The following is a 24312-nucleotide window of genomic DNA, read 5'->3' on the forward strand; positions in this document are numbered from 1 at the left end:
TCTTAATATTGTGGTCAGCCTGGCTTTTCTTATCGGTCATCCTCATCATCGTCATCTTCGATAATTCCCAATCGTTTGCAACGGATTTAACCGAATCGGTAACTTCTTCCTGGACCAGATTAAAGGACATGGCCAGCAGAGCGATACCGAAGAGCAGGTAAAGTGAGCAGAGGGCAATGCTGATCTCGACGTTTTCTTTGACGTTTTGCGCTGGAACAAAGTCGCCAAAACCGATTGTGGTCAGAGTGATGAAACAGAAATAAGCCGAGTCCAGGAAGGACCACTGCTCCCATCCGCTGAAGAGGCCGCCAAAGATGTAACCGACCACCAGTAAAATGCTCAATCAGATGGGCACCGGTTTGTTGTGATGGACATCTTCTTCTTCTTCCGAGTCGATGTAGTCATCCTCGTAGACGTAATCGTCATCGTAGTCGACTTCTTCCTGCTCCGTCAGTCGGCTGAGACGATTACTGCCGCCGCCGCTGCCGCTGCCAGCTCCAGACGTTCCAGCTACGTGCGTGCGTCATTGTTACGTCACCAAAATGGGAGGATCGATAAAAGGCATCGAGTCACAACCCACCCACCCACAGAAGAAAGAAAGAAAGAAAGAAAGGAAAAAAAGGAAAAACTAGATTAGATGAAAAACCGCCTTAATTCTTTTCTGGCAGTTCTCGACACTCTAACTAAGATAGAGACGTCGTCTCGGTCTTTGATCTGAATCACAGGCCTGTTAGAGATCGTGACTAATTTTGTGTAACTCGTGAGACATAGTCATCCATCAAAATAATTTATTTTGATTAAGGACTATTTGAAGAAACGAATTTAAATTCTGCCGCTAAGCTGCAACGCTACCGAATTTCAGAAAATTGTACCGAATTGTACCATACACCTTGAGTCATCTAGCGTGTAAAATTGCAAACAAATTGAATATACTTGTGGAACAGAATACTTATGATAATACAGTTTTTTATGTGAAAAATTTGACTGGGGTTTTGCTTTTAAAAAACAATATTCACCACCAAAACATATTCAATACCAACTTTTTACTAATGCGATTCCGTCATAGCGCTACGCACCCAAGGCCCAACTGCAACACCTTCCAAAATTAATTAATTTTTATAAAAAATTTCAAACGTCAACTATAAAAACTTTTAACAACTAAGAATTTTTAAATAAAATTTGTATTCTTTTTTTGTACAATTAGTAATTTAAAAAAAAAATGTCTAATTTATTCCATGTCACTTCGCAAATTGGCAATCTTCAATATAAAGATGTCAGCGCTTGGTTCAAAAGTAAACAAAAATGTACTCCACGATATTCCATTTATTAAACCTATGCTGTACATTCGTTTGCTATTGGTGATTCTACAGGTGATTTAGTATTCTCTTTTTTATTTGCATTCTATGACCATAAATTATTAATTCTTCTTGTAGGTTATTTTCAACCATCTCATACCTGACCATCAATCAGATGGATTTCAATCCCCTTACAAGCTTCTTCCTACCAACTCTACATTGTTAGATACAATTGTAGACTACACATTGGGTGGATTTGCACGCTGGGACGGGCAATATTTTCTCCATATTTCAACTCTAGGTTACACCCATGAAAATTGCCTTGCATTCTTCCCTGCTTATCCCCTTCTTTTACGTTTCACATCAGTTTGTCTTTCATTCCTTAGTTGCCACACACTAACTTACTGGAATTCCACATTACTTGGCAGTATTATTATAAATACTGTTTGTTTTATAATTGCTGCATATTTTTTATTCTTGATTACGGATAAGTTGTTTAATAACTCAAATTTTGCCCTTCAAACATGGAAACTATTTTGCATTTCACCTGCAACCATATTTTTCTTGGCGCCCTATTCTGAATCCCTCTTTAGTGCCCTTACTTTTGGTGGTATTTACAACTGCATTGAGTACAAGTTTCTTACAGCTAGCATTTTCTTTGCTGGTTCAGGTCTCACTAGATCTAATGGTCTTGTAAACATTGGATTTTTGCTTTATTTTGCTGTAAAGAAAACCTTCAGTACCAAATGGAAAGGTGTGCCAACTTTAGTTGCCAAAATAGTAATTTCAGTCATAACAACTGTTTTTCCATTTCTCTGTTATCAGTACTATGCTTTTACACTTTTTTGTTTCCACAAACCTCATCGTCTTCCAACGGTTATTCACAATTACTTGGTGGACAGAAATGTTACTGTTCGTGGAGAAAGAATCCCACAGTGGTGCGAACAGAGCATTCCTTTTTCATATTCGGTTATCCAATCCCAATATTGGAATGTAGGATTCTTACGCTATTTTGAGTGGAAACAACTACCAAATTTTCTCCTGGCTGCGCCCATTCTATCTCTGGTCTTTCTTTATTTACTGATGTATGTCAAACAAAACTTTCACATTGTGTCGCGTTACAATTCATTCACAAGTGGCCAATCACAAATAAGTCATCCCATTTTCCGTCCTGCTGCCGGTGTGTTTGCCGCTCATTCCATATTTCTGGGCCTTTTCACTTTTTTCTTCGCTCATGTTCAGGTATAACCTTAAACAAAAGCAAATTCCGAATTTCAGAAACTGGAAACAAATAATTCATTACCTCAACATTTATTTAGATCTCCACTCGTTTGATTGGGTCGTCATGTCCAGCAGTCTACTGGTCAGTTAATAATTTTAAAAAGATTAATAAATTCAATTATACGATCATTAACCACGTAGGATGATGACTTGGATGATGGATGGAAAATTGGCTAGCAAATGGAACTTAATGGAACAATGGAACCCGCTTCGACAGAAAAATCTTTCCACTGCAGGAAAATGTGTACGTTTCTATTGTTTGTCATACGTGGTTATTGGAACTGTCATGTTTGTCAATCACCTACCTTGGACTTAAATAATAAACTTATTGCGTAGAGAATGATCATTTAACACATATGTTTTTTGTGCTGATTTCTTAAAAACGACAGTAGTATGTGCCAGCGAAAAAGATTAGAGTGCGAACCTTCTTCTATCGTGCAAATTGCAATTAAGTTCTAATCAACCTCGAAACCAAATAGAAAATTATTAGTAAAATCTATTACGCTTCAAGTTTATACAAAGGAAAACACATGACCGTCAGCTTAAAAAAAGTTATTGGCCAGACGAATGGCAGATGTGGTGGAAAGAACCAAGTCGAGTGTAGGCAATCGAATTGTTGGAGCTTCCATTCGTGAACGCTGTTTGCGACGTCGTTTAACTACGCAACGTTCTAAATCGGAGCGCACGAACGACCGGAGGTAAGGCAGGACGTCGGCTGAATGACTGCGACGATTTAGCAAAACACTTCTTGGTATTGAGCACTGAAGTACAACTTGATTTGCACTCTTTGTCACTTTGTCGTACCTGCATCCGAAAATAAACAAACATTTATATTTGGCCAGCAAGAAATCCAAAATGTTAATCCATACTGTAATTCCGCCAAGAAGTCTTGAGGAGACGTTTGCGTCATGTGACTCAAATCTTTCTCCATTAGTTGACTGCATCGATCAGACATAAACTGCTGGATTTCATACAACAAACTCTCGTCGTTCCAAGATAAATCATCCCTGGCGAGACATGAACTGAACAGTTCCTTGCCAGAGCGGAATTCCAGGCATCGAGCGAGGCGCGTCAAATCTCCATTCGCTCCTTCCTTCTTTGATGATGATGTCTCATCGACTTGTATTGTTTCTTCGGCACTGTCGGGATCAACAAGGCTATCGTTCGAGAGAATTCGTGAGAACCTTTTCTTCGTCTTCCTCTTGACAATGAGAACAGAATCGGAATCCGCATCATAAGTGAACCGCGAAGACCTCGGGGCAGAAGCGTAGGGCCACTCGCAGAGTTTCCCGAAAATAGGAAGTTCAATAAGCTGAATTGGGCTGGAGTCTGAGGAATTGCTGGAAGGTTTCCAAATCCTACTTCCATTATTGCTGTCTTCTTCGTCATTCTTAAGCTGCAATTGATTAAAGTTCAACTTTAACCGCAACGGATGAGACTGCAAGAGGAACTGTAAATTCAGCAAAAGGGAGCGAAGATCGAGGTCTAATTCACCTCGGCTTCCCACCCAATCGGCCAGTGCTTTCCATTCCAGGGGATAGCCTTCAGCTAGACACACGCTCCACAAATAACCACCTATCATTGATTTTTGGAAAACGAGAATCAAATATAAAAATCCGTTTCTAAACCTTTTCAAGATAGAAAACTTACAGGCAGTCGACTGATCTGGACTCAAGAAATAGAAAATATCAAAATAGCTTTTAATTTTGTCCTGAATTTGTGTCAAAGCTCGTTCCTCGGTCGAGCCTAGTGTCAGGACAATGGGCCGCTTGCTGGTCTGGATCAATGTAGTCAAAGCGTTGTAGAAAGATTCATCTTCCATTTCGAAAACAATATCAACCTGAAATTACAACCAAGAGTTGAGTAGATAACAACATGAAACCCTAGAAATATTTCGCAATTACATCTTCGAAAAGTACGAGAGATAAGGCCGTTTTAATTTCTGTGCGGGCAGGTTTGGGTGCAGCTTTAGCGCCACCGAAAAACATTTTGCCCATACTGCTACTGACGGCATTGCTGTTATTGTTAAGCGAGTGTGACTGGGTAGCCTCGTGAAGGTGTGAAAGAAGAGTCTTGCCGTTTCTCCTCGAGGATGCATTGACTTCCAAAACGTTGTACCCCAACTCTTCAGCCAAGGCGTAAACGGTGGCCGTCTTCCCGCAACCGGCAGGTCCCACCAAGAGAACACAATTACAGAGCTGTGGAAATAAAAGAAAGCCGTCAGAAATGGCGAAACAATAAACAATAAATAAAAACAATTGATTACTTCCTCTTCTTCTGGGTTCCAACTTGAATTCGATTTTTCATCAACGACGGCATCCTCCGAGTCCGTGCAGTCCGACTCTATCCTCTTCCTCTTTCCAACCTTTTTCGAGACTTTCTTGGGCGGAGCAGCGACTTCCTCGCCTGCTCTTAGTTTCCACTGATTTAACCAATTCTTCAACTGTTGGGAGGACATGCGGTTATTGGCTAAGATGTCAGCCGATTGCTTGGGAGCGTAGGCATCTGTCCACGGCAAGTCTCTGTCGCCATCCCTTTCCATGTTTGCTCTGGGAAGCAAAGTTCGGAGAGTTCGGAAGAAAGGAAAGGATAGAGAATGGTCTTCTTTCATCCGAGTGATCCACTCTTTACAAAAACGCCACTCGAGATAAGATGCTTGTTTGGGGGATATCGATCGATTGCAAGCCGAGTTGATACTACCAGGATTCGAGTTCAAGCTCGATGCAAAAGTTGTGGGTCGATTGATCTTCTTCGAATGTGGAAGGCTTTTCCGCAACACAAGCGATTCGGGATAGGGAAGTCGCCACGGCTGAGAGCCGGCCTGTGTTACGTGACTAATTTTGGGGAAAATCTCAACTGGGCGCTGCTCAAGGGCTGCCAATGCAGCGGTTTGCTGCTTCAGCACCTCTGGAACGCCACTAAACAGGAACTCTTGCTTTGCTTTTTTCACAGCTCGCGCTTCCTCTTCCCACTTTTTCTTGAGGAAAATCGGAGCGATATCTTCAGAAAGGATCACCAATTCATCCTCACTGTTGGCTTTTCCCTTCATTTCTCCTTTTTTACGTTTTTTCTTTGAGATTTGTTTAGGTTCAACCAGCTCCTCTTCAGGCTCGTCTCGCAGAGCAACCGGTTTGACGCGTATTCTTGTGCTGCGTCTCGGTCCTTCTTTGGAGTCGCTCTCCTGGTCGTCTGAAAACAAAAAATTCGTGATGAAGTTAAATGGAGTTACAAGAAACTTGAGACGATTCAGCTGCATGTTCTACCACCATTTCAGAGATCAAAGTATTAAACTTCATTACAGTCTACTTCTCTAGGAAGGCCTCTCAGTGCTTCACTCTCATCACTACAAATCTTGATTACATGTAAAACATTGACAACTAGACTATCATCATTACCATCGGAGACCTTGACATTGCCTGAAAGGCAAATTTTCATCTTCCACTGTGAATTTCGTGTTTGGGGCTGTACTGGATCTGGATTCTTGACGTCAACCATCACTTCAGGACTTGGACTGGATTCCGTCATCAGCTCTTCAGACGAAACAAGCTCTATTGTGTCAGCCAGGGCACTTGGAATGCCAATCTTTCGTTTCTTCTTTCTCTGCACCTTCTTGACAGCAGCAGGAGCTTTACAGCCCTTCTTTTGGGGGGATCCATGAACTTGGACTTGCACTGTCATTACGCAAGGCTTTTTGTGCTTTCTTGTGACAGCTTGCCTGTCAACAGGAGAAAAGTACTTTGTGATGGAGTTGCCATACTGAGGTGGCAAAATGGTATCATTCTCAAAGTCGTCATCGTCGTCGTCGACAGCAACGGAGCTAATTTTCGCAGTCCGGGGACGTTTAGTAACACTTTGAACGGCAGTTTCGACTCCGTCTCTCGGGACGTCGTCGGCAGCAAGAGAACTTGTCAGTTCGTCTGGCGGCTTAATTGTGACATTGGGACTGAAATAGTGCATCAAATTACGATTAGACATGGCGTACTGAAATGGAAAATCGATTGGGCCACAAGTTAAGGGCAGGATTTCATGATGGAGAAAACAATAAAAAAAAAAGTGCTACGATAAAGTTTAACAAGGCTCGCACAAGGAACAATGGCCCAAGGAAAAATCAACAGAAGAAGTCCCGCTCTATCTGCGTTACGCTGTTGCCATGTGTGTAATAAGCTGGTGCGGATGAATTTCTAATTTTCTACACTTCTTTTTTTTTGTTTGTTTTTAACATGGTTTTAATGTGTGAATTAAAAAGGTTTTTCAATTCATCCTTAAAATTAGGGCGAAGTGATCCATTGACGTTTCACTCGTTTTTCGTTTGTTAATTAGCTCTATCATTTGGTTAAAACGTCAAAAGTTATTAAACATTTTACTATGTGAAGCCGTATTATAATAATGTGACCTTCGGATTACGGATTCACAGTTCAGTATCGGGTTCTCTGCAAATTTAATAATAAGTTTCCTAGCAAGGCCTTGTTTACAAAAATGGATTTTCTTCAATAACTTGGTTTTCTTCCTTGCTTTTCCGAATAATTGAGAGAGAGAGAGAGAACGCCAAACTGCTAGACTATGCATCTCTGCTGAAGTTTGTCCTCATTTTCCATTTCATCAAAGGAGAAGACGATTTCTTCATTATAAGAAGCAAACGACTTTCATCATGGAAAATAAAGCGTCAAGTGAAGCGTCTGCTGTGCACAATGAGACTTTTGAAATCTTTTTTTTTCCCACCCTCGTCAAGAAGAAACGGACCTTGAGAGATGACGTGATTCGCGTCAATCAACATTAGTTGGAGTCAGATTGTTAAGTTAACGAATCTAAAATCTGTGTCTGTCGATTGAAAATTTAGGAAATAAAATGAAAATAGGTTTGAAACCAATTTATAAAAGAAGCTGCTGCCGGAACGAAAGGATGTGCGACATTCAGGCCCGGTCATTCAGGCCCGCGTCTTTCAGGCCCACCTTTTTTTTACGTGCCTTTCAGGCCCAATTTTGACGTCATTCAGGCCCAAGTTTTTTTTTAAAATAAAATCATGGAAACTTTTTCATTTTCGTTCGCAATAAAACGTCAACGTTCGGGGGACAGGTGGGTGAGTCGAATAAGGCGCCGCTTCGTGATCTGTAGTCACACATAAGGTATCCGAGTTCGACTCCCATGGTGAGCATAGTTGCTCCCACACCTGGGCACTACCACTACACGTATACAGTTCACACGCTACTACACACAACACTTACAGATCCACAAACATAACGCCGGATGAACGAACCAAAATGTGTCAAAAAGCAAGCTCGCTGCAGTTTTCTCATCAATTTGGTGTACAAATGGGTTTCAGCACTATCGCGTAGAATTCCAAAATTAAATTGGATTTATGCATAAGGATTTAGAGAAAACTATTTTATCCCTGAAAAGGATTTTTACCTAGGAGCAGAAAATTCTTCATATCTTATTTGCTCAATAGCTGACTGACCCATTTCGGTAAGGTTTAAAGATGAAGCTGAAGCCTCCAAGGGGTCGCGTCTCTCGCAGACCGTCGTCACCATGTCGGCGCGCTGCTCCTCCAGCAGAGCCTCCTGCGTCTGGGCGGCAACTTGGAGCGACTCGGTCGTCAAGTGGGCGTGGCTCAGCAGGGCCCCGTCCGAGTGATCAGAGTGTTTGCCCCAATCCGTTCTATATTAACGCGTCTATTAGGACATGATTTAACATGGAATCGAACCTCTTCCAGCTGAACTATAAGTCGCATCTTATACCACTGAACCAACTAAATTTACTTCAGATCAGAATTTATATCAAAGAATATGTCTCTAAAATTTTTTTCGTTACTTTGCCTGACGTACGCAAATTGTAAGCCTACTACACGCAAATTGGGAAAAAACCTGAAAATTTTTCGTACATGTTGAAACCCTCGAATAAAGTTAACAAAAACCATAAGAAAAATGAATAACTCATAGTGATCTGATCTAAAAGTAATTTTATGATATGATAATGAGCATTCCTCCATTTCAGCTCTGAATATAATTTTCATTGCTTCCCCATCTAAGAAAGAAAAAGAAATAAGCTCTGAATTGTGCTCTGACGCGGGCCTGAATGATCGGGCCTGAATGTCGCACATCCGAACGAAATGCGGTGTATACAGGATTACAGTGATATGCGCAATAATCAATAATAATATATATAAATACCTTACTGCATATACACATGATACACAACAGCATGCAATAATCGTAGTTGTCTTTTTTCTTTGGTTGTTTAATATACGCGAATCATCGAGAACAAAGAAGATGGAAACAATTTTCTTCCGTCTAAGCTTGAAAGCATTTCCTTTGGATATTTCAATTTGAATTCTGCTGTTTTTTTTTTTAAGAAAAAAGCTGTTTGGTTTTTCGTGGATAAGAATAGAGTAAAACGACATGCTGGGGTACATATCGGTGGCTGATATAAGTAGGGGATAACGACGTGGGGAGAGTATATAGTATACCGGTGGCATATCCCAGTGGGGGGGAAGGAATGATGAAGAGATTACCGAGGGGAAATAATTAAGTCTGTAATAGAATATATAACATTCAAACCAAATCGACGTCGCCATCGTCTGCCAAGTGCGGATGAGGAGGGAGGGGGGTAATAACGGGAGTCTCGTCGATCAAAAACCGTCTGCGTGTGCGCGCGTAGTGTAATGAATTGGAGAGAGAGAAATGAAAATGCGACACACAAAAGAGTTGGACTTTTTTGTGTGGCATCGACATTGGGTTTGGGGTTTTGGCGCTGGTTGTTTTTCAAAATGAGGAATTGGGGTCGTTGCATCGTTTTTATGAAACGGTACAGGAATTGCGCTTGGCAAAGCTGCTGGTGCCAGTAGGTGACGAGCTGACGGAGGAATTATTAGCGGCGGAAGTGGCGGCGACGGCGGCGGCGGCTGCCGCTGCTGCTGCGGCCACGTTCGATCCGTGAAGCGACAAATGGTGTCCCAATTGGGGATGTGGGTGGTTGCCGCTGCTGGTCCCCGGCGGGATGAGGGTCCGGGCCGGCAGCGACTGACGTCGTTTGCGGACCGCCGGGCTGAGTGCGATCCGCGATTTGGCCTGAACAAACAACTCCTGGAACACCTAAAATACCGAGAATCAATCGAGAAACAATTATTATTTAATCGCCCAGTCAAAGCGAAGGGGGTAGTGCGGATGGATGGGCGCGCACCTGGACGACATTGATGTTGTTTTTGGCCGAGGCTGGAACGAATCCGTGTCCCCAATCGCAGGTGACGAGCGACTCGACCATTTCTTGGCAGAGGAAATTGCCTCCGTCGCTGGCGGCCCGGCTGTCAGGTGCACTACCGCTGCCGCTGCCGCTGGCCCGTTGATGATTTTCGCTCTTGTCGTCGTCAGTCTGCGGTTCGGATGAAACGGATCCGGAGCGGATCAGGTCCGTCTTGTTGAGGACGACAACAACCGGACAGGACGGCCCTTTGACTTCCAAAATTTGCGATCGACAATGTTCCGCTTCCTGAATTGCAATTCATATTCAAATGCCGCCATAATTATAAAATTTTCGTGTTTCACATAGACAAGGGAATGTAAATGTATATGATCCGGATCTGGTTGGCGGATTATAAACGTGACGAATAATAAGAGCCATCATTAGAAATGCAGGTCGTATCGGACAGCGGGAATGGACGGTAAGTAGCCTATATAACTATAGAGAAAACAAACTACCCGCGCGCTGGCCCTAATACTACTACCACAATGTCCAGCATATCTAATCCCCGCACACATACAATTCCCTGAGCGATGGACGTGGAGTCTAATAAAATGTGGATGTCTATTTTGCTTATTCCACCGGAGCATCGATGAATTGTTGATGAGAGGAAGGAAACGAAGATCGGAACCCATCCACCTCCTCCACCTCCTACGGTAGAAATGGGACACACGCCGGTTGATGATGAGTCGGAGGGCTTTGTGTGTGTTTGTAGATAGAGACGGCCAGCCGGGATGCTTTTATATATATTTGTTATCTGCTGCTGGAAGAATCAATAGGAAAGAGAGACGAGGCTGCTGCATGTGTCGTGGACGCTGCCGTCCAACGTGAACTGGAGCGTGAAGCTTCGCCCGGCATCGATTTTCATCTCGGCTGCCGAGTAGAAACACCGTCCGGGGGAGGAGGAGGGAACAAAAAAAGACGAGAAGAGAGAAAAACGATATCTGTGCGGAGGAGGAGGAGGTGAATGCAAAAAAATAAAACAAAAGAGAGCTAAACAAAGTTGTACATCCAGCCAGAGCTGCTGGCCTGATTGATCAACTTGCGATTTAATATTTTCTATCGTCGGTTAATCCGGCGTGGTCGGATGTCAAAAAGGAAGAGGGAATAAAGAAGCGAATGTAACGAGACCTCGAGAGACGAAGGATCGTCGGAAGCGCAGACCAGGACGAAACCATCAGCCGATTTGATGGCCAGCGTTCGCATGGCCGGGAAAACGTAACTGCCGCCCGTGTCCAGAATGTCCAAACGGAGATCCAGGCCTGTGTGGTACGGTGGTGCATGCATCCGGGACAATGGTGTCAAACACCAAACAAAAAATAAGAAAATAAAAGAAGAGGGGGCAGGAAAATATAGGAAAACGATTAGGAATAAATTACGGTTATACAATATATAGTAGCCTACATAGTATAGTATAGAATAGGGTATAGTATAGGCTGTGTGGGGAGGGTGGACGATATTGCGGAGGCCTATATATTTATTGGTCGGCAGCCAATGGCAGCTGTCCAGCAAGTAGCGATATAAATAATGGGCCAGCCAGCAATATGTATACCTTGACAGTCGAGCTCGACGGTGTGCATGTCCTCGACGGTGGGCCGGTAGCGAGGGCTGTAAGCCGCGTAGAGGAACTGGCCGACTAACGAAGTTTTGCCCGCCCGCGCCGAACCCATTACCACCACCTACATGTAACACAGCAGCAGAACGGGAGGGGTTAAATAAAAGAAAAGACATAAAAGTATATCACGTCAAATCCACCCCACTACAATGTATGAGGACACACGCAATAAAAGTGTAGTACGTTGTCGCTCATCCAATTTTCTCACCAGCACCAATTTCCATCGCCTGAATTTATTGTCTCGTGGCGTTCAAAAATAAACTATTGTTGTTGTTGGTTGTTGTACTATATCGACTCTCTGTCATTCCGTCTGTCTTTACTTTTGGCCTTTTACTTGTAATAATGTTTTATTCGGCTATTTCCGACGAGATCAAATCAGATAATCAACATATTAAATTTGGGTCTGTTTCTTATTCCCCGCCTCCATCAATAAGATGTGGATCTAGTTAATTGCTTTCCCCTTGTGCTTAGAGATGTGGGCGCCGGGCCAACCACTTCCAACATATTTGCGGTTGTCCACTTTCGATTCCCCCTCCCAGCAGTCGTTATGACGTCACCGGTCATAACGAAGCCGCGACCATAACGGGAGTAGATCTACAGAAGGTATTGGATATAATAACGGAACAAGAAGAAGATTTGATGATGGATTTTGAGCAAATGGAATCAACCCAAAACCAATATACCATAGCCAGTATGTTGTTGTGATGCTGCGAGATATAGTATACAGCGACGTATAGCCGGCAGAGCATAAAATTTATCGACACGTGATGGAAGCCGGCCAGCAAAGAGAAGAGTGCCGGTAACGTAATATAACCCGTTGCCACGGCAACCGGAAGCATCTCGTTTCGCCATCAGCATCACGGCATCAGCCCAGCCTCCTGACGGACAGAGTTATACCAGAGAGACACGTGATGCTGATGGTGAACTTATTTTGAATCGATGCGTGACGACGTCACGTCGTTCCCCTTATTGCACACACAATCCAAATGCACAGTATGTAGTATCTCGTCCTCCCAATCAGGATCGCTTTCCTGGATCCGCTCCTTTTTTTGTCGACACGGAAAAGCTTCCAGCAGCAGCTCATTGATTCCAACGACTTTTTCTTTTATGCTTTTTGCTTTTCGTCGACTTTTCTATAAGGTGCGCGTTTATTCACCGTTTACATATAACTGCAAGGTGTTGACTCTCACCCGGCGACGTCGTCGTCGTTCAAATGGACAAGTTGACGTCGTCTGCATGACGGAGTCAACCCCCACAAACTTGAAACGAAGCGGCAAATAATAAATCAAACAACCAACTCACGTCCGCACATCCATCCATCCATCTAGCTGGATATCCTATATACAAGTATGTATGGAGACGCTGCTCTGCAGCATGAGATGGACATGTGCCAATGGATTCACGCACGTGTCACTAATACCTTGGAAAGCCTCAGGCAACCATAGACGGCCGGGATTCTTTTTTAATAATTGACGTGGGCGTCGAGAAATGTCAATACACTACTAGTCGATTCTTTATTATTCTCATCAGACAAAATGGGCTCAAGTATATATCCGGCTAAGTTTGACCCAGGACGTGTACATATGATGACTAGGAAGTTATATATTTCCGATTATAGCCTATTATATATTTAACGGCCAATAGTTGTATTGCCCGGGCAACAAGGTCCGCAATTGCCAATTTGGCAATTCTCTCTGCTGACCGGCTGTTTGTGGGCTGGGCTGAACTGGGCCGCACACAATAAAAAAAACCTTGGGACTGATTATATCGACGGAACTGATGATGGGCCAACAACAACACCGAATACAACAACAACAACAAAAGAAGATATCCATGGAGACGGGCCTGCTGTTGTTGCTGATTTCTCACCCGCGGTCTCTAGCGACTATAGGCCGCCCGTCTACATATAATCAGTTTCCCTGATTCTATTATCTCCAAACTATAATCAGGTCTAACGTGGTTACACACATACAGACTACACCAGTATTATTCCGATGCGGAATTAATGATGGAAACGACCAAACAGTTGCAGGGCCTGATTATTTGCCTCTCATCTTTTTGTTTTATCCACGTTACGTCACGTAATAATAATAATAAATGCAGCGCGATTTAATGAGTTCTGGGAATGCCGGTATAGTAGTTCTTGAGAAAAACTACAACAACAGAATTCACTTATTGGCTATTACACGCTGCTGCAGGCGAAATACGATGTCACGTAATCATAGCAAAGTGTTGTGTCAACCACTTTGATGGGAATGGAATTGAAACATGCGGTTGGATGTCGACAGTTTTGATTGCCAAATGCATCGACACACACACACATCATGTTTGGCGGTTATCGACTCTCGTTGATATGCGCGGGAAATGATCCACGGCACAACTTTGATGAGATTTGGAAGATGAAACTGCGCCGCATTCGGCAATCAAAGATGAATGATCCAATATCCCTCACAGTCGTCTATGGCCCAGTTCCCCTCCATTTCGACCTTGTCGGATGTAAATCTGGATCTCTTTATTTCGCTTGGATGGGCAGTGACGTTTTCAATATCGAAATGATCCATCGACAAAGATAAACGTCGGCGTCTACTATATAGCTATTAGATGAGACTAGCTGCTGCTGGTTATATCTTCACACTACTATATCGACTGCTGCTGCTGCTACTAGAGGGTAACCAACAGTAACGGAATCTTCTCATTTCATCCGCTGCTGGATGCTTTGTCGACTTTTCCCCCCGGCCAGCTCTTTTTATTGCCAAATTTGTATCGGTATCAAATTTTTTCATTTCGGGTTCAATCTTGATATGTGACCAGTTGGCATTTCACCGGGCCCCTTAATATGATTGTCTTTTCCAAGGAAAAATGATTTCCATTTGCCGGAAGGCGGCAGCCAGGCAAATATCAAAGAAGCGAATGCAATTGATGTGTAACTATGACGAGTGCTGCTGCGGTTATATAGTCTATATACCGTACAGTACCTTGTAATGAGATTTGACAGGAGTTGTGGGAGCCGGTGGCGCTAGATTCCTGCCGGATGCTGGCTTGACTGCTGCGCTGCTGCTGCTGCCGGACAAGGCCGGCTCGGTGGAAAGGGGACGGCGCCGTCGGCTTTGCCGATGGGACGGTGTCCCGCATCGACCGGCCGCTTCTTCCAACGACGACGACGTACCGTCAACCGACTGCTGCTGCTGCTGCTGCTGGTGGCAATTGGGTTGCTGGCCATTGCTGCCCAGCGGCTCCTCCTCGCTGGTTGGCGACTGCACCACGCATAGCGCTTGCTGATTTCAAAAGCCGGAACAAACAAAAATTCCATTTTCAATTTGATCTCATAATTTTGAATTTCAAATGAAAAATGGAAACTGATTATTACCAGTGAAAATCGACGCCTTTGTGAGTGGCCTCCCTTCATTTCGTATAGGGAATCCAATGCGGCCGGCTCTGAATCAATAACACTGTTACCGATGATATAGGCGTGTGTTATGGAATAGATGTGAAATCAAAGAGGTAGCAGCAATACCCGCGTTGCCTGGCAACCGATTTTTTCAGCTGCTGTTCCTGCCGACGGAAAAGAAATCAAATCGATTATGCATATACACACATTTGGCGAATATCTTTAATTCTAATAGCGGAATGATTTTGTCACACTTCATTATGGTTAAGTCACGGTGACATCGCCGGCAAATGGACTCGGCTCCGTCGTGTTGCACAAAACACTGCTCGTTATTACCAGCTGAATAATAAAGCAGCGCCATTATATTCCGTATTCCGGCTCAAAGCTTCTTATGTGTTTACACAAAAAGTTACCCGCAGACCAGCTCTATAGCAATGACGAAGAAACTGCCAAATATTTGATAGCCGCGATCCCTTAGCTTCTTAATGGCGCGCGCAAGGGAGAGCCAATTGAAAATTTAATCACTGGAAGAAAACAGCATGCATATCTCTAATATAGTATCGACCTTTTTAAATTCTTTTTCTTGATAGCAGCAGGGTCCTCCAACTTTGGTTAGATCCTCAAAGTTTTTAATCCAAACTTTTTTTCTTCCGCTCCTGCGTCACCTTTATATTTTGAAATAGGAGAATAATAATAATAATGTGCGTCCTCGACCCCGTTTCGTTGTTATTGACTTTTTTCTTCTTGTTTTTCTTTCTTTCAAGTTTTCCAGGCCAGGTGGATGTTGTGTGCTGCGCTCTCTTGCATCCCGCGTCTTGCACGAAATAATTGGGAAGCTCACGGGTTCATTATAAAAATGGGATACGTTGATTTCGACAACTATGACTATGCGCTAGACTCTCGGGTTTCCTCTTGCATTTCACTCTCGCTCGAAGCAATTTAAAGCGTTTGATTACATCCAAAGGCGTTCGTCATTTATTCCGTGACCTCCGTGCCATCACGAGGATCGCATGTTCCGGCGATTGGCTAACGTCCAACAACAATGACATCACCATACTACATAATATATGTAGCGCCGGTATATAGTGCCAACTCTATATATATATTTATTGATACATGCCATGGCAACAACTGTCACACATTTGAATTTTCCCGATCGATCGGATTGGTTTTGATCATCAGGAATGAACCGTATCAACTTTCCGGTCGGGAAGTCTTTTGAAGTGAAACTGCGGTGGATAACATACGTACCCCCGGCGTATTCCCTTTGAAATCGGGAGGGAAAAAATAAATCGCGAACGCGTTTATAATCAAAAGAATATCGGACAGAAATAAAAAAAAGAAACAGGCGGCGGCCTGCAGAGCAATTATCAACATTTCCCTGTAGGGCATTTCATTTGATGAGAGATGCATCGATTCGGATATGAAATCGATGAAACTGATGAAATGCTTTTTTCTCCGCTCATCTTTTTATGTTATACGGGAAGCAATCAACTAGAGAGAGATGGGAGATGGGAGAGAAGACCGCAAACATTTTGCGCTATGCACACAAGAAAAAATATGAAAAAAAGGGGGGTCGAAACTTTGTGGTTTCAATAATATCTCTGTCATCGTCGTCGCTGTCATTCCTGCTGCAACAAAAGTAGATCGAGAAAGAGACAATAAAGCAGCTAGCATCTATTATAAAGAAGAACTAGAGTGTAGCCATTTCAAAAGAGAGACTCTCTCTCTCTCTCTCTCTCTCTCTCTCGCTCCATTTTGTATTGGAGGCGACGTCTATTTCTGCTGATGCTGTGCCCCTTTTTTCTCATATGTTGACAAAAATTGTGGAATACAAGAGACGAGCCCAGCAGCGAATATAATGGCACGTGCTGCTGCTGCTGCTGCTGGCCTTTGCTGCTGCTCATTTCAGAGCCTCGCTCTAATGAAAAGGTAAGAAAAGAAGAAGAAAAAGGGGGGCACTGACTGAACTGCGCCATCTCTTTAACCCCGGCGAAACAAAAGATTTCCTTTATCCGAAAAAAAGGACGTGATCTCGTACGTGTGTAATATAGGTATAGTAGCTATATAGTAGAACGGCTGGTATATCTGGAGGAATCGCATTATATCCCTTGGAAATGATGTCAGCAGCGTAACCTTTTCTTCTTTTATTTTTATTTTTTTTTTAACCCAAAGTGTCGCTTTTGGGTGACATTGGCTGGCGATATTTTGTCATTTGGCAAAGAAAAAGCTTAAAGTTCCCAGTGGAGGACACTCCCGTCCGTCAAACGTTATATACAAGCTGGAAAAAGAATAAAATATAAAATCTCAGCGTAGACTTGACACACTTTCAATATGTGTGCACACTTGTGTATATAAGTCTACGTATATATGGAGACGAGAGATCGCCCTCCTGCTGCTGGGCTATTCCTGGAAACTAGATAGATCCCATCCAATCCACTTTATGTCTATACGGCGCGAGATATACGAAAAATTCAATCAGTTTGGCTCTCCATCTTGTAATACATTCACCTTTATAGCTATACATAGTGTTTTAGAATATAACACAACTCTCTTCTCTTATATGTTATACAAAGCGTGCTGGCCTTTTATATACGACCCAACAATGTCCAACCATGTACAAATATTAAAAAGACTTTCTCTCTCCACATTGATAGATCTGCATTTGCAGGGAGGAGAATAATCCGCGGGGCATTTGAATTCTAAAACAAACACGGCAAAATGAAGCGATAAACAAATTTAAAAAATAATCCAGTTCACGGCCCAGCATCGATCGACATTGTCCAGCAGAATATTCACTTGAATTGAAAACGAACCAACGGCCAGCTGCAGAGAAATAAGAGACAGACATGTAGTAGTAATCATAACTTACCTAGAGATTTGGAATTTGCTGGTGTATTGAATTTTGTGTAGGACTAGCACATCCGGGTAGCAGGAACGACGGAAGTTGAGAGCAGCCGGCCGAAATGAAACCGGACCGACTAGTGTGTAAACACACGCACGGATGAGGCGAATGCTGTGCCAATGATGAGCAGATTCACGTCAAATGTGTTGCTGTGGCCTGTCTCGGGTCCAAAACATTCAACGGACTGCACCCACTTGTATTAGAGTCTCTGCTGGCCGATGCTCATTTGTGTTTTGTTCGATTCAAGAATAGTCAAGTCAGTCAAATGTTTCTATTTATGCGCCGCGATGCTACTGTTATATGTGAAAGATGCGGCTGGTGATGTTTCCGCTCGTCTTCGTATGTTTCACCTTCACTGGCTGCGTGACAACTGACCGACGTTTCGCCCCCGTTCCGCCCTCATATAGCCAAACACACAGCAGCAGCAGCCCCAGCAGCCCCGTGCACAGCACTCAGTGCTGCGTGAACGGGAGCCGAACAGGCTGCGTGGACGCCTGGTTCGTCGTTTGTGCATTCGCCAGTTGGTGATGCGAGTTGGTGAGCGAGAGAATATAATAAGAGAGAAGGGGAAAATATGTTGGCCGGGAATAAAGTGTCGATTAAAAGTCCCTGCGTGCAGCTGTGTATTATAATGCCGTCCGAGAAACGTGTCATCACTCACGCTATGACGTGGGAAAACAATAAATATCGTCGCCTGTTTATGTGCCGCCGTGCAGGTAGGCGGCGCACGACTCCATCATTTCACCACGTGACCGTTCTTTATCGATGGCGTGAGAAACGTGAGCATCATCTATGATTGGCACATTTCTCCCAGATTCACCGGAATCCCATCTCATCCTTTCCACCCAATTAAACGGAATTCGGCGGAAAAATTGGATCCTTATAATACATATCCAGCAGACAATCTAATAATAACCTTTTCACGCGCGCGTGATGTGATCTATATAAAATTACCGATAAAGTCGTCCTGAACGACGTCAGTTGAATCCTTGCATCTATTCGAGGATATATAGACGTAGAGTTGGCAAAGGAAAATATTCGATATCGAATATATACAAATGTCGGATTCCTGTTGGCATTATCTGACAGATATAAAGGAGCCCTACAAGCGAAACCGGCCGGAAACCGGACAATCTACGTAGGATATAGAAATGCTTATACATGCCGTTGTGCTCGCTACATGCTGTATAGATGTATATATACTTAGATGCGCAGTTTATAATATATACGGCAGAATATGTATATTGGTATGATGGCGACGCTGACATTAAAGGGAATCCCCTTCCTGCTGCTGGCCCGTTGACTATTACATTTATTTACTATGGATTCCCCTGCCAAAAAACAAGTGCAGGGGGCATCGGGGACTTTTCACGGTACATGGCGCGGTAGGATATGGTCGTCCTGCCTTATACCATGTATACATAACACGACGACAAATGATACTCGTCTAGAATACATTCAACTCAGAAATTCCCTATATGTAACGTCGTTGTCGATGACGGCCCAGCCATTACGTAAGGCTTTTTTATAGTAACAATCCAGTCGTTTCCAGCAGCACAGTCTACATTTCGAGCTGATCAAATCGGCTCGTAATAATTAAAGACGCAAAACGGAAAGGGTTGATACTCATCAATCTATTTCTTCCATCTATAAACATCGCCCGCTATGTGTATAATAAACTATACAGGAGTTTTATTTGCGATGCGACTAACAGATAAATCTAGGAATGGCGATACTAGATTGCATAATATATCCCGTGAATGTATACGCAAGACGTTGATAGATGTATCACGGATCATTCCACGTGGAATACATTGAGACTCTCGGAAGTGGGTCCCAATCGGATCGGGACCCAAAATCCCTTTCTTCTTTCTCTCTTTCTATACAACTCCAAAGTCGAAAAAAGGAAAAGAATATATCTTTTGCATCTTTTATGATGTGTCCCCCGAAATGTGTTTTGTAACTATTGATTTCAACTGGAAAGTCTATAGCGCGACGTGATGTGTGGACGACCCCAAAAGCATCGACGAAAAGAAGAAAAAGAAGAATAAGAAGAGATGATATGTCTCCTTTATTATTAGTGTAGAATTTCACACACACATCTCGGCATCGATCTGCAGCTCGTCACAATCGATGGCGCAGTTCTTCTCCTTCTCCGCATTTCATTTTGATATATTCACGGCAATCTTTCAGCGCAGATGTACAGTAGATTATAACGTCTTCTTCTTTATTTGAATAATAAAACCTGGCAAGGGATGAGGGAGAATTGCCTTTGATCGCATTTCCCAGACGATAATATGCGAGGAAGGAATGAGGTAGACTCGCGCGTCTCTTATGCAAAAAGTGGATGGCAATCAAAGTTCAACGAGGTGGAACGTTTTACGTAACTATATATATGCCCCCCGTCGCCGCCGTATAGGCTATGATACGCACCACTTTGCATATCTAACAAATTGGGTTCGCAGCCTCAGACAGACGAATATATTAATCGGTAGAGACATATAGACATAAATAGATTTGATTGTATACATCAGTGAGTTTATAATGTGTGCCAAACGGTAATAAATAAAGGCCGACGGGCAATTGCACTCAATAACAGTGATGCTGGACAGCAGCAGCAGCAACACGTCGGGATATACTTATGTGTAACTTGGTTGGAGAATCTATATGGAATATTGAGACGGCCAACTTTTCAATTTGATGACTATTCGTCATTCGCTCTCGTCCTAATTATAATGAGACGTGGGCTCCAATCAGGCGCTTACGTAATTCTCGCACACACCGAGAAGAGGTTTTCGGAATCCCGGGGCTCACGACACCATCAGGGAATTGCGTCGGACGATATGACGTGGGTTCCATGCCAAACGCTGAACGGATAAAGTCTAGATATAACTATCTAGCTAAGCACTAAACTATACAGCGCTATCACCTACTATAACATTGCCGACACCCGGAAATTGGAAATCTAAGAAAATCAAAAAATAAACAAGCCGACATTCGTAATAATATCTGAAATGAACATACAGCTGTAACTATACAAACTTCTTTTTCGGACGGCTGTGACGTCAATGCAATGGCCAGCACAGCACGCAGCCGTACATTTTTATTTTGTGCCAAAATAAAGTCCAGTCCAGTCCCAACAATGGCGTGAAACCTGCTGTCAAACCGAGCGAATCAAAATTTCATTTGAAAAGTAAATATTTTCTATACAACGTACATCATATATAATAAATACCTTTTTCTGGCATGTAATCAAAGATATTATTCATTCAGCTTTGACGTCAATAATTCGCCAATAGAAACTAGTTTGGACGGCGAATGAACACGAGCGATGACTGAATAAGGCGGAATAAGGAAAAAATGCGATATGTACATACCATTTCAGTAGTTAACCAAAAGTACAGCGACGATTTTATATTATATATTTTAATGACGTAAAAAGCAAAACTCGGTCTACACATGCAGCTGGAAAAGTTATTGACGGAGCGACCTGGAGCTCTTTCATCTGGCGGCTCCGATGTGTGTGTATAGCTAGCACCGGTGTGGGTATATGCCGAGCTCGCTGATACTGCTGCCGCTGCTGCTGTCATCAATCGATATATTATTCACGGCCCTCATCATCATCATCATCGTTTGGCATCGTGACATGCAGCTGAAGCCAAGCCAAAACGCGCAGTATACTATAAGCTGGATGACGAACAACCTCCAGGACGATCCTTGGACGACGTCGCGACGTCAGGGGGGGGGGGGTAGAGAGGACGACATCATCATCAACAAGGAAAGAAAAAAGAGAAAGAAAGAAATAAAGTTGTCCTCCTTCTCTCGTCTATGCTCTTCACGGGCAAAGTTCAGCAGCAGCGCGATCCCGTTCCTGGATGATGGCGCAGCTATTCAAAAAGAACTGACGCGACGGAGCCAACGAATAAGAACTACTACCGCGTAGTCTACTTCTAGTCTACTAGTATGAAATGTATTAAGAGAGACCCCCGCATCCAATCAAGAACTATAGTACCGAACTCTACACTGCTGCAGCATCAGTGCAGAGTTCTTCAACAAAACAGCAGATCCGTCCATCTGTCGAAGCTTTTGGCACGTAGCGCATCACGTCGTGACCAGACGTCATCTACCTCTCTAGCTGCTCTGCACCACGATATCATCGCACAACACTAGCTGTTATATAGACGCGGAATTCTATTCGGCTCTTTCAATCGGTCGATATACTTTGAAGAATGCTGTGACGTTTTAGATCTGTAGGCTGAATCAAAGTGTTGTATGATGGAATGACGACTAGATTTAAGATCTATTTATACGTGTATGCAGAGCACCCAAAAGTCTATTTATGGCGGAGACCAGAGAGATCAGATAGAGCAAGCCCGGTGATAAGGGCGGCGTGAATCATTTCACGCCCTATTTTCACGACATCGGGGCATTGCTGATGGAAATATATAGCAATAAAAATACTGTACATCCGGCACGTGAATGTAAGAAAACAACAGCAGCAGGGCCTCTTTTGTCGCCATTGACGTGTGACATGTATTGGACCGAAAGTGACAAATAAAAATAATCTTAAAAGGGGAGAACAAAGAAAAATGGCCAATGAAATTGCAAATGTGAGATTTAGATACATATATTAGATACGGGAACTAGATTACGCAGGCAGTGAACCCTGTGACCGGAAGCCTTTTTTGTATAGAACCAATGTCTACGACGGGAGATGGGGGGGAAGTACGAAAAATCAATTCGCCGGCGTGAATATCAAACAACAATAAAAGTTTCGTCTTTTCCGTATGAGTGGCTGAGAAGTCAACATGTTGACACACGCTATAGACGCGGTCTGCAATTGGATTCAGTAGCCAAAACAAGAAATACACTTGACTTGATCAAGGAAATTGCCCAGCAGTAGCAACAACAACATTAAGGGAAAACAATCAACTCGAGCTCCTTCCCAGCAAAACAAAAATAAAAGAAAGGGGCGACCGTGTGTGCGCTAGAAATTGTCGCAGCTGGAAAGTTGAAGGTAATAGCCACGCCCTCCCGACTATAAAAGGCTTCCCTTGGCTTTTATTATAGCTATTAACTATTTGTTAATTTTTTGTTTCAAAAGACTCTTTTATAGTCGACCAGTTAGTTATTTTTCGTGAGCCGGCCTTTCTTATATAGTCTGAGCAATGCTTCCGTTTTGTGTCATCATCTCGGTGCGCGGCGGATATCAAAATATAAATATCAAAAAGGTCTGAGGACCTTCTACTCTATATATTTTCGCTGGCCCTTTCATTAATAGATCAAAAAGCTGCTGCTGCGCTTGATGTTTGGACTTTGAATTATGCACACAAGTTTGGGCTTGGCTGCTCCAAACTTTGCCTTTAGCAGCCACCGGCGACCGACGAGTCTTTATTTATACACTGCGGAAAGAAAAGATGAGCCGCCGTGAACTGACGACTCACTGGGCCGTGTGGGGTTCGTCGAGCATCAGTTGGCCAATCTTCTTCTTTCTTTTCCTTCAATCAATGTCTCGACAGACAGCAACGGGAGAAATATATACATAAAAGCTCGCAGTTTATTTATAGTAATCTTCTCATTGTTATTCTTCTTCTTCATCTTCTCTCGATCTAATTATTTGGCAATGTGGAAAAAAGACAAGTGGGACGCCACGCGTCAGTTAAAATATTATCCGGGGGTTGGCAACTCCCCTGAATCTTCGTACACCCTGGTCCGCCCTGGCCAGAATCTCCCTATCTCTCCTCTCATAGAATCTTTCGGAATCTCTAGAATCTCTCTAGAATCCCGAATCTTCGTACACCCAAGTTGTGAGTTGCCAACCCCCGATATTATCTTTGACATTAAGAAAAATAGAAAAAAAATGTCATGTATTTTCGCCTAGTTAAGTGCGTGATGGCCGACAGCAGATCTCAGGAAGGTCGACTGATGATTGCAGTAGCACACGGTCAATTATAAGTGAATTTTCCAAATGACTACCTTCCCCAAAGACATTTCCGTCTTCTTATTTGATCAATTAGATTTTCATATTCATAGGAGCAACCATCAGCATTTGATGTCCGGGTTGAGTGTTTGCCACACGGCTATTCAACTTTCAAGACATGTTCACATCAGCAGTGAGCGCGGTGTAATGAAGAAAAGAGAAACCAGACAAATATACAAGCCCCGAAGAAAGGTCCACGTACTGTACGTCTGCTAGCTGCTGCCAACGTGATGGATGGCAGCGCTTTTCTTTTTTCTTCGCGTAGTTGTTCATTCCCTTTTTGGTTCATCACACAATCAGTCCGAGTGTTATATAAGATGCGTTTAGGATCATTTACCCACCACAATACACATACAATCTATACTAGGCGTTTGGTATAACAAGGGAAAAAAAAGTGTTGTACACGTATAGTCACAAGTTTCGGAGCATGTTGAATAACCTGAGAGATTTGCCCACTATGGATTCACTCAGGCGAGTGGGCACAGGCAGAAAAATAATATTTAAACGACAGCAGCAGCCCGTCGCTTTTGTATATCTAATCCTTTTTGAATGCGAGAGAAAGAGACTTTGGCGGGTAAATAACCTCACAGCGTCGCCATGGCAACCCCATCTCTC

At 43.2% G+C, this 24312-nt stretch overlaps 3 protein-coding genes across 4 annotated transcripts; 1 reads left to right on the plus strand and 2 right to left on the minus strand.

Annotated features, from left to right (window-relative positions):
• Positions 1-1216: 1216 nt before the first annotated feature.
• LOC124188471 (GPI mannosyltransferase 2-like) lies at positions 1217-2916 on the plus strand. Its single transcript, XM_046581115.1, has 4 exons — positions 1217-1370; positions 1434-2537; positions 2615-2658; positions 2718-2916. Exons 1-4 carry the CDS (start codon positions 1236-1238, stop codon positions 2890-2892), a joined length of 1458 nt encoding a protein of 485 aa, XP_046437071.1. The 5' UTR covers positions 1217-1235; the 3' UTR covers positions 2893-2916.
• Positions 2917-3052: 136 nt separating this feature from the next.
• On the minus strand, positions 3053-6724 carry LOC124188435. Its single transcript, XM_046581071.1, has 6 exons — positions 5972-6724; positions 4843-5765; positions 4481-4774; positions 4227-4416; positions 3446-4151; positions 3053-3380 (listed from the first exon to the last, which is right to left on the minus strand). The coding sequence occupies exons 1-6, from the start codon at positions 6549-6551 to the stop codon at positions 3119-3121; spliced, it is 2955 nt and encodes a 984-aa protein (XP_046437027.1). The 5' UTR covers positions 6552-6724; the 3' UTR covers positions 3053-3118.
• A 1949-nt stretch (positions 6725-8673) lies between these two features.
• Positions 8674-18101, minus strand: LOC124208534. 2 transcript variants are annotated; one of them, XM_046606384.1, is made up of 7 exons: positions 17685-18101; positions 14792-14976; positions 14400-14699; positions 11362-11488; positions 10941-11071; positions 9753-10058; positions 8674-9664 (listed from the first exon to the last, which is right to left on the minus strand). In XM_046606384.1, exons 2-7 carry the CDS (start codon positions 14828-14830, stop codon positions 9368-9370), a joined length of 1200 nt encoding a protein of 399 aa, XP_046462340.1. In that variant the 5' UTR covers positions 14831-14976; positions 17685-18101; the 3' UTR covers positions 8674-9367. The 2 variants fall into 2 exon arrangements, with proteins under 2 accessions (XP_046462340.1, XP_046462414.1); XM_046606458.1 differs by having other exon boundaries at positions 14792-14970; positions 17681-18101.
• Positions 18102-24312: the final 6211 nt, after the last annotated feature.

This window comes from Daphnia pulex, chromosome 1, assembly GCF_021134715.1.
Source record: "Daphnia pulex isolate KAP4 chromosome 1, ASM2113471v1".
NCBI lineage: Eukaryota > Metazoa > Arthropoda > Branchiopoda > Diplostraca > Daphniidae > Daphnia > Daphnia pulex.

Excerpts from the sequence above, each read along its gene's own strand:
- LOC124188435 (XM_046581071.1), bottom strand. The coding sequence starts at position 6,551 with ATGTCTAATCGTAATTTGATGCACTATTTCAGTCCCAATGTCACAATT. Across the intron at positions 4,775-4,842 it reads GGAACCCAGAAGAAGAGGAA|CTCTGTAATTGTGTTCTCTT; the intron begins GTAATCAATTGT and ends TTATTTCCACAG. Across the intron at positions 3,381-3,445 it reads GACTTCTTGGCGGAATTACA|GTACGACAAAGTGACAAAGA; the intron begins GTATGGATTAAC and ends TTTCGGATGCAG.
- LOC124208534 (XM_046606384.1), bottom strand. The coding sequence starts at position 14,830 with ATGAAGGGAGGCCACTCACAAAGGCGTCGATTTTCACTG. Across the intron at positions 11,072-11,361 it reads CGTCGAGCTCGACTGTCAAG|GCCTGGATCTCCGTTTGGAC; the intron begins GTATACATATTG and ends CGTACCACACAG. Across the intron at positions 10,059-10,940 it reads ACGATCCTTCGTCTCTCGAG|GAAGCGGAACATTGTCGATC; the intron begins GTCTCGTTACAT and ends ATTGCAATTCAG.
- LOC124188471 (XM_046581115.1), top strand. The coding sequence starts at position 1,236 with ATGTCACTTCGCAAATTGGCAATCTTCAATATAAAGATGTCAGCGCTT. Across the intron at positions 1,371-1,433 it reads TGCTATTGGTGATTCTACAG|GTTATTTTCAACCATCTCAT; the intron begins GTGATTTAGTAT and ends TTCTTCTTGTAG. Across the intron at positions 2,659-2,717 it reads TCATGTCCAGCAGTCTACTG|GATGATGACTTGGATGATGG; the intron begins GTCAGTTAATAA and ends TTAACCACGTAG.